The sequence below is a fragment of the Triticum dicoccoides genome, chromosome 1A (assembly GCF_002162155.2).
Source record: "Triticum dicoccoides isolate Atlit2015 ecotype Zavitan chromosome 1A, WEW_v2.0, whole genome shotgun sequence".
Lineage (NCBI taxonomy): Eukaryota > Viridiplantae > Streptophyta > Magnoliopsida > Poales > Poaceae > Triticum > Triticum dicoccoides.
Genome location: NC_041380.1, coordinates 280,151,869 through 280,162,157, shown reverse-complemented (window position 1 = coordinate 280,162,157; position 10,289 = coordinate 280,151,869). Strand labels below are relative to the sequence as shown.

The 10,289-nt window shown below is 39.5% G+C and overlaps 1 protein-coding gene across 1 annotated transcript; it reads right to left on the bottom strand.

The window, feature by feature from the left end:
* Nucleotides 1–353: 353 nt before the first annotated feature.
* On the bottom strand, nt 354–10,283 carry LOC119268956 (probable serine/threonine protein phosphatase 2A regulatory subunit B''delta). Its single transcript, XM_037550680.1, has 13 exons — nt 9,918–10,283; nt 6,414–6,662; nt 6,180–6,282; nt 5,998–6,097; nt 5,090–5,195; nt 4,872–4,962; nt 3,803–3,944; nt 3,393–3,540; nt 3,180–3,289; nt 2,663–2,819; nt 2,383–2,508; nt 2,159–2,304; nt 354–1,084 (listed from the first exon to the last, which is right to left on the bottom strand). The coding sequence occupies exons 1-12, from the start codon at nt 10,068–10,070 to the stop codon at nt 2,164–2,166; spliced, it is 1,626 nt and encodes a 541-aa protein (XP_037406577.1). The 5' UTR covers nt 10,071–10,283; the 3' UTR covers nt 354–1,084; nt 2,159–2,163.
* Nucleotides 10,284–10,289: the final 6 nt, after the last annotated feature.

Genomic DNA, 10,289 nt, shown 5'->3' with positions numbered 1-10,289 from the left:
ACTTAACTACGATTTTGGTTTTAGGCAAAATTACGATTTTAGTGTTAATAAAAATAGGATTAGCAAGATCTAGTCAAGTTTATCACAGGACATTAGTATATCAATAATATCATGTTTGTCAATGGATCACCGAAGTCCATAGTGGAGGCCCGAATTCGTCAAATTGGTCACATCCATGGAACGGAGCCAATATTACTGTATATAAGTTGCAGTTTCTTGCATCTCAAAAAAAGATGTAGTTCCATGTGGATGTATTGTACGACATGTTTGCATACATGATATAGTACAACAAATTTCAACACGGTACCATAACTGGCACTGAACTAATAAGAAAGCTTTGGACAACTGCAGAGTTCCACAAGTTGAAAAGCAAAATACCAGATGACAGTATCGCAGCATATACAAATGAAACATCCTATAAATTTATGCTACGACAAAAATCTGGATTAACAATGGAAACTACTTTCCTGTTTAGATTTTATGCACCTGATGCAGTTACTTGTTAATGTTACAAATGACCAACTCACATCCATGTTTTGAGACCCCTCCCCACCTACCAAAATGTACCAAGAATCGCAACAAACGCCATACCAAACTGAACAGAAATCAGAACCAGGAAGTTACAAACGATGATCGAAGTTAATGATGGCATTGCTTGCTCGCACACCCACAGATTAACAAGGAAAATGGCAGCCAAACATCAACAGTTCAGCTCCAAAATTCGAGCACAGCAATTGAATAAACTGGCATCCCCCCTAAAGCAACAATCAGAACACAATGAGAAAAAGGTAGAGCACAGAAGTTTCCCCACTTCAGCTTTGAGACTGTTGAGGTTGTTGCCTTGTCAATATGCAGGAGGCCCTCACATCAACTTCCACATTCTTCCTGGCAAGCAAAAATGTTTGCACAACTGGACAACTGATAATATCAAATCAGACCTGCACAGTAAAACTCATAAGTAGTCTTTGGTGTTACTGAAACTGCTCAGAGCCTGCAATGACCTCCGCAGGCTAGCCAAAACCTTTACACTTCTTCAACTTCCCAACCAATTTCATCCATATCCAACCAATTAGGAGTGTGAGGCCTGTTAATGCGAAAGACAGTTCTGGAACAGTTCAGCAAAGGAAGTAGCTGTAAACATATCATGATTTGTTTTATTTTCTCATCAAATCATTATTCTATCATATCAACAGAGCCAAATTACCAGGTCACATACATGTTAAAAATAGATGAAAACTAAAAATAAACTTGTGGTACATCAGAACATACTCCGCATCACAATATAAGTAGGTTAGGACAGGACACTTTGACTTCATGAAAAATCTACTAATTTCAGTTTGATACGACGGTAATTCTTTCTATATTGATGGTCAAACCTAAAAAGTTTTGACTGGCACAAATTCTAGAACTACAACTAATATGAATGGCCAGAGTAATTGTTTGATTGGACGAAACTCACCAATCGTACTGGCTACTATAGATTATACAAGCTTTAACTTGATAAACATCGAAGGCAGCAAAGACGCAGGAAGCAAAGATGCTCTGAAAAAACCATTACATCTGCACCGATGACCAGCTTATACGAGAGATAAAATGGAACCATGTGTTGGCTCAAGGGGGTGGAGGGTTATGAAATATGAGGACATGCCGCTGGCACCAGATTCAAAATTCTCTGTATGACGGGGAAAAATTGCAGTATACTTGACAGCAGTTTTTGCGTAAACCACTCAAACACAATTCAGTTTTTACTGCTGATCAACCCACACTGGTGATATTAAATTTCAGATACGGAACTTAAGAAATTGCCAAGATTTATCTCTTGGACAGTAGAGATGGACAACACTAAACATTTTGAATAATAAAAACAGATTATTTCCTTGATAGGTTGGGAATTGAAAACATGTTTTCTTTTAGGAACTGGAAAATGGAGATGTGTGTCACTATGAAAGGCAGGTCTAAGAGGGAATAATGCAATCACCTATTCTTGGAAGTAGTCTGGTAAAATAACGATTGAAGTGCAAATATTAAGATGGTCCAAATTTTCTAAACCCATGGAATCAAAATTCTGAGATCTTAACAATGCTCTGTGGTTTCCATAATTCACTAGCCATCTGTATCAAATCTGTAAGTTCATTCAGAAAGCACTAGTAGCACTCACATGATTCAAAATGGAGCTTCAAGTGACTCGTCCCACACATCACCACTTCCATTTGAAGCATCTTCACCATCCTCTTCCATCGACAGCCTGATGTATTCCCTATGGGCGAACCGATCCCACTCAGTTAGAGTTGGATTTTCACGCTCCTGCAATTAAAAACCATACAACCTTTTAACTAAATAAATGCAGTGGATTCAAACACTTCATTGCAAAACAGTGATTACCTGGCGAATGAGGAATGGATCACGAGTTTCAAACGCCATAAATTTGTTGAGATTAAATAAGATATTGAATATATTTCCCGAGAGTTTACACTTTTTCAAGTCCCTCAATGTAAAATATGTCTCATTCTGCACAAAGGAAAAGCTTTATGAAATGCAGTTAAGGGCATGACTGAATGCATGAATTTTGTAGAGAACAATGCAATTCCTCCTCATTGCCTTTGGATTCCACTGTTCCAAACAGGGGGTAAATGAATCACAGTTATATCCAGGATGATGATACCTCTGGTCCAATCATATCAATCATTTGGCATAGTATGTCCTCAAAAAGCACAGGTTCCTGTGCCATGCACTCCATACGATGCAACTGCTCCTCATAGAAAAACTGCATTTCATTGGTAGTTAAAATACCATTGCCATCAAGATCAATGCACTTAAACCTGTAGAGAGTGTGAGGCGTTTCAATAGATGAAGGAACATATTTTACCACAAACTGTATATAATATGAGTTGCAGATATGATATAACATATAGGTGTCCCATACACATAACTTCATGTTGGAAATTTGTAGCAAAATTGTGTAGAAAAATCACATACTAAAAAAACATTCCCATTAAAACCCAATTGTTGGGGCTTTGTTCACTCGTTTGCCGTCAATGCCTCGAGACCAAATAGCACAGCATGGGGACTAGACATTTAAGCATACATTCGAAGGATGGAATTGCTCTCAAGCAACCCTCAGATAATAAAACAGTTACAGGTAAAACAGAAGACATATCAAACCAGGAGAACACAATTACCAGTACTCAAGGCTAGGCTCAGATGATTTATCTTCCTCTGACAAGATGAAGTAAACAAAATCCTCATAACCCATCTTTCCTTCGGTCATGCTTGTGAATTTCCTTGGGACCTTAGTTGGAAAAAAAAATGGAAGTGCACAGTAAGCAACATTAATGCAATCTAACATCTCAGCTCTCAATATAAACTAGTAATAGAACTAGTAATGGACTAACCTGTGAAAAGACTCTATCGACTATTCTATAGGTCAACGAATGATTTCCATATCTGATAAGGTTCTCTTTGTCAATCAAGAAATCATGATCTGTGTCCAGCTCCCAAAATTTGCAGTAGATTACATAAAAATGCTCGTATGAGAAATATCTGCATCAGATACGACAAAGTCAGAAAATTATACGAAAACCATGTAAAATATGCTTTATTTGCAGCATATAGTAGGATCAACTGAAGCCATGAAATTCCTGTTGGCCATCACAACCACATAAGGAAGGAGCTCTTGAAAGAACAGAATTCATAAGGAGCTAAAGCATCATGTAATGGAAACCATATTCTACTGAGAGATCTTGGGAAATATACATGCGCACGCGGCATTTAAGGAATTTGTACAGTTCCATCCATGAATTACCTCAGTATTTTGTTGATATCCTCTTCCTCATCAAGTTGCTGCATTGCAGCTACTAAATTCCCACGTTTTAGCTCTCTAAGGGTAAGATGACCATTTCCAGATCTATTTATGGAGTAGAAGATTCTGTATATTACAGTCTCAGCTGAAAAACACATTAAAACATAATAAGCAGATGAATGAGATGCAGCAAATCACCAGCATTAGTTCGGAATATCCATTCATCACAAAATCAAAAAGTATGTTATTACTGGAGAAAAAAGATATGCTCTACAAACAACAGCTTGTCCTTGCATACAACATTCATGACTAAAAAACTATCATTTTCCTATGTTACTGAACACGAGAAAATAACAGATTATTTTTAAGGAAGAAATATGAGTTCTTAAGATAGACAGAAAGACAGCCCATATTTTAGATGTTAATACGAAGAGTTCCGTACCAACAGGTCTACTGTAGAACAGACTAAAATACTTCAACATTTATAGCAGAGGATGATGAGCCACTTACGAGTTCTTAAGATAGACAGAAAGACCATGTTTTAGATGTTGATACGGAGAGTTCCAAATGCCGACAGGTTTATTGTAGAACACACTAGAATTCCTATAATCATACCTTCAGATAGCAAACCATTCAGGTTTAACTTTCTAATACCAAAGTGCAGGGGTGTCAATCTACGATCGGTTCCAGGATTTCCTTACTACCATCTCAGGCTCAACTCAATTCTCGTCAGCTCTACGCAAACATTACTATGAAGAAAACGATGCCTTATTTTATTTCAGTGTTAGACCCGCTAAAAAATTATATTCCATCTCTTTGGCATATGCGGCTAAAAAGGGTATCTGTCTCAAAAGATGCGGAGGACATAACTACATTAAAAAAACATAACAAGAATTCACAAATGAGATCACTTTGCCAGGGATCATTTCTTTTTCATCATATAAGATACTATCATCATTGGCTTTTGAAAGAACAGATGACTCAAAATGCACGTCTAATGCACAAATATACAAAGAATACTGGTGATAGAGCCAACTACTAGGCAACTTGAACAACACATAACAGCGATTACCGTATCTGTCCTGAAACTCGGGAGTGCCTTGTAAAAACTCTAAACCTGGGTGAGTTGCCAGGAGTTCTTTTAGAACAGGCTTAAAATCCTCCTGCGCAAATTATGGAGAATTAGTATTCCCTTCAAGAAAACAAACAGTAATATAGAATAATCATCTTGTCCAGTTGGAGTCATATATACATGCCTACCAAGACCAAAAAGAGGAAAGAAATGCTGACCTGAGTGAGATAACTGTAACCTGGCTTTCTTAGTATTTCAAATATCTGGGTAGCCATGTCCATTGTGATCTTATTGTCATTAAACCAGTAATCGATAAACGCATCCCTGAGTTCAAAAAAGAGAGTAACATGTCAAAACCGAAATATAAAATATCTGTGTTAAGAACTGGAATTGACATCAAAACTGTGCAGCCAAAAAGTAACTACCAACTGAGACATGGCATTCCTGAACAATTGTTAAATATACATGAGACCATGGAACACCACAGATGTGTTAGATTAAATGTTACTAATCATAAGGCAATGTGATAAATGAAACCTGACATCCTAGTCCAGAAAAGATAAGCTTCTGTAAGTTCAAATTTACAAACACAAGCAAGAAAACTATCCAGAAGCATGCACACTGGTTGAAGAAGAAAACAGTGCCAAACTATTATTATAGCAAGGATAACGCATTGGTGGATAACCGTATATGAAGCAGGGTTACAAAACCAAGATGAGCAGTTTCTGCTTACTTCTGGTCTGCCTAATTATAATGGGCAGGGTACTGTGCTTGTTCAACCTTGCACAGACAGTAGTGTGTATTATTATCTCTTTAAAAAAGCAGGAATAATAACTGGAGGGATTTACCCTCCCACCACCCAGGAAAAGTGGAAACCACCAGGAACACACAGATTTCCAACACTGGCTGTGCAATCAAATGCTAATTTCTCTATGGAGACAGGTTAATGTTCCATAATGAACTCTGTGTTCTACTAAATTTTGGCTACAGTTAGGAGGTCCATGTGGTAGCTGCATGAAGCATTTCTCAGTGCCCTCCAAATATGATGGAACAACTAAGATTCACTATATCTAAATATACACCAACACTAGTGTAGCCATGTTGAGGTATTGAATAAACAGCACACCTTGTTACAGTTCCAGAGCAAGTGGCGTCAATCTTCTTGAAAAGAACACCAGAGAGGTACGATGGCAACTTGCATATGTCTTTTATAACTGGTCTGAATTCTGATATGTGCAAATAAGACATTGAAAGTTAAAAATGCATTTCAATGTGGACAAAACAAAAGAAATCCTCAAATAAGGTCACCTTGAATCTGGAGCCCTTCCCCGGCAAAAAAAAGGTGATCTAGTCTAGACAAACACTGCTCCCTCAAATCTTTTGGTGGAGGGCGCCCATGTTTGAAGTAAAACTGCAAACACGATGAATACAGAACTAAGTCTAACAAGGAAGATGCTTAAATAGCTATAGTAGGAACAAATATTACATGAATAATAACAAGCACAGATGCCATTCTCAAACAAAAAAACAGATGGGAAGCACCTGGGGTATAACTTCTCTCACAGGTTCACTGACTAATTTTAGAGGAGATCCCAAGGATGATGGTCCAGCACTAGATCCTCGTCTCATAACACGGGGAGAGCCAGCAGTGCTCCTGGGAGAAAGTGGGGGGGCACTACCAGCAGGGAACATCGACGGCAAAGAACTACTTGAAGCGGCATTTGTGCTAGCAGAGCTCCCAGCAACATTCAGTGTGGCACCGGCTTTTGCATCTTCAATCAAAGATTTCACCTAGTAGTGAAGAAACCAAATATTATAAGAAATGATACATCCAACAGAAGTATGTTATAGAAACAAATTTATTGCTTTTTTACGCAACAATGTACAATGCTTCTAATTTACAAAAACAGTAGCATCCCACTCCACAGAATCAATTATAGAAAGGCTTATATGACGAAGAAAGCAAAGTGCATAAAACATCAAGTTGTTACTTCAACGGATATTATCAAACAGAAGAGCAGTCAAACAGCACTATTAAAGTGCTTTATAATGATACATATATACAGAACATATATACAGAACCTGAGCAGTAAGCATAGATAAATAATGTTCACCAAATTACAATGTGTTAATAAATTTAACTAACAATGATTTGTATCTGTATGCATCACATAGAAGGTAAACTAAGTGGTAATTGAGTTAGAATTATAGGTGTGCCACCTTAAGAAATTTGAAATGTAATATAACAGAGTAACCAAAGCCAAGAAAAGAGCACACAATCAAATTAAAAGTTCTAGTGCCTCGGAAGCCTATTGTCACAATTCCAAGTACAGGTTGCACCACCTATCATTTTGAGAGTTCAGCCACTATCCTATATTGATTGGACTAGCCTCTGTTTAAAAAATTTAGAAAAATCCCGGACTAATCTGTTCAATATAATCTACTTAATATTAAAGTTGCTGATACAAGCACGCAACTTCTTTTTTTGAAATTTAGCAGGAGTGCTGCTAGTATTCCATTAAGAAGAAGGTGCCGATGGCAAGTACAAAATGGCCTAAGGACCCAAGAAACAACAAACTCAAGAGAAAAACAGTGTAGCTGCAAGATACACGGCTACAAGAAACTAGCGGACTGCAACTTTATTTAAGGCCCCACTAATGAAGTATAGAACAAACCTCAACATATGTTACATATTCCTAGAAGATTGAGTTATTTCAAGCATACACTCCCTCTGTAAAGAAATATAGAGCATTTAGATCACTACTTTAGTGATCTAAACGCTCTTATATTTCTTTATGGAGGGAGTACCATATATGCAGAGAGGTTAAACCTTGAAACATCTGCTATGTTACTATATATATTGAGCAATGCCAGAAATACAAGATGTAAGAAGCCAGCCTATATAGTAGATCTATATTGTCCTGACTCCGGTCAAATAATCACACGTGAAAAATCAAACATATCCCAATACATATATAGCACTACATAGTTATAACGGCGGCCTAGGGAGCAAAGAATCCAGTCAAATAATCACACATGGAAAATTAAACATATTCCAATACATGTATAGCACTACACGGTTATCACGACAGCTTAGGGAGCAAGGAACCCCGCGTCGGTGACACTAGACAATATCTTAGCTTAGCCTAATCATCGCATATAGAACATACTCCCTCCGTCCCAAAATTCTTGTCTTAGATTTATCTACATACGGATGTATCTAGTCATGGTTTAGTGTTAGATACATCCGTATCTAGACAAATCTAAGACAAGAATTTTGGGACGGAGGGAGTATATAACAAGGCAAAAATGGAGAATACATGTCCCACTAGCCACTTGGTCCAAAACATCACCTGAAGACAACAGAACATCAAAGCATCCACTCCCTACTCCCATGCTCAATTACCAACAGGCAGACACCTTCTCTAGCAGAAGCATTGGGCACCAAAGCAGCAAGGCAGAGGGCATCCAGCTAACAAGTGAGATGCACAACAAGCAGCAGAGAAAATCAGCAAGATGGAGCTAAGAAAGCCCAATGTGATAGGTGTGTTCGCAAAGCGATAGCGCTGAGCAGGGAGGTGACGATGCACGGTGGTTGCGAACTACAAAAGGCCGACAGCGAGGGTTAGTGGAGTCCCTCTGTCTCCTGGACTGCTGTCAGTCGAGGCAAGCAGTCATGTCATCTGCTGATCTATTTGATAACATCATGTCTCCCGCAGAAAAGGTAACATGCCATTGACTACTACGCTATGTCCACCCCATAAAACTACGTAACATTCAAGACAACGTTCAACATAACAAAGCAGACAAAACAACGAAATGTTAGCATCATTTGGGAGAGCAAGAAACACTAGTGGTAAAGCCTTGAGACCGTGATAACACTACAGGTAACACCATATATGATATTGTCAACATGACTTCTTTTTTCTCTAAGGTTCCATGCGTTTACTACGCAATATTGCAGACAAGTTTGGCCTGCAAAGTAGGTATCCCGTCAACAAAAGCTATATAGTCTATGTTGCATTTTATCTACTGTTCTGCACAGGTATGCATCAAATTAGCAGCCAAAAAGAGCTCAACAAAATATGCACACGGAGCAACAATTCAACATTCTCACATGAAGCCATTGACTATCACCTATCACGAGAGCAATACTCAAACAGATTGCAACCAGGAAATAGCAACTTCAAATTCCATGAGTGCACGTTTTACTATCAAGAACACTGATGCATACCTGTATCATTGCATATAAATCTCAAAAGTCCAAGTAAATGACAGAACAGCCCCTCCATCAAAAATTTACATAGTAATTGCTTGGCAAAAGGAATACCATCATCCAAACAAAACAATCTAAAGTAACCCAAAGAGACAAGAGCAGACAGTTCAAGCCAGATCTCTAGCACAGTGTACCACTGCGAAAATGTCCTCTGAAGAGTGAACTATCATTTTAAGTAAGCATGGGCTCAAAATATAACACAAATTGCTGTAGCATAAAGCAGATCTTTGATAGCACTAGATCTCGGTACAGCGTCGGAGTCCACATCTCCTGAAATCCATCATTCCTCTAATCACATGCAACATTGACTATCATACCAACATTTCTTTATCTTTAAGATAATGATAAAGCTGATGCATGCGGTGAGGGCTCATCTCAAAAACCGCAAGTAAGCACATCAGTTCAAGAAACCAACTTAGTACAGATGGTACATATTCATTCACGGCAACTGAGGAGCAGAAAGTAAGCACCCGAAGAAACAGGCCAAGTACATATTTCCGCAAAAATTACTACAATCACAATCTCCCGCAGGACCTTAGCCTTTGATGTACCAGACCCCGACGCTTTGTATCCTCGGCTTAAGCTAGCAATCCTGATACGAACATACCAATCTAAACTCGTAGAGAGGCACTGCAGCACAAGGCGCCACCAAGGCAGAGCATTCTAACAACATTTTTCCAAGAGTTCCAACAGGAGATCACGCTAGCCACGCAAAATCAACGGACGAACCGCGCCAGCACGCGAGGGCAAGAGGACGGGTGAGAGGTTACCAGCTTGGACGACTCAGGCAGCACGAGCCACTGCAAGTAGAGTGCCTCGGCTATGCTTGAGTTCTCCCGGAGCGCGCCCGGCGCGAGTTCTGGCAGCTGCAGCAGCTCCGGGTCAAGCGCCGACGCATCCCTCCTCGCCGCTTCCACCTCCATGCCGTCAAGACCCTGGTGCCCTTCTCATGCACCAAGCAAGGCCCCAAACCCTAGATCTGTCCCCCGCGAGCGCGTCCAGAAGCTGGAGGACGCGGTGGTGTAGCGTGAGGTGAGTGGCGAATCGGAACTCGGCGGGGTCGGCGGCGGACGACTAAGGAGGATCGGGGGTCGCCGGCGTCGAGATCTGAGGCGAGAGCCGGGGACCGGTGGAGGCGAAAC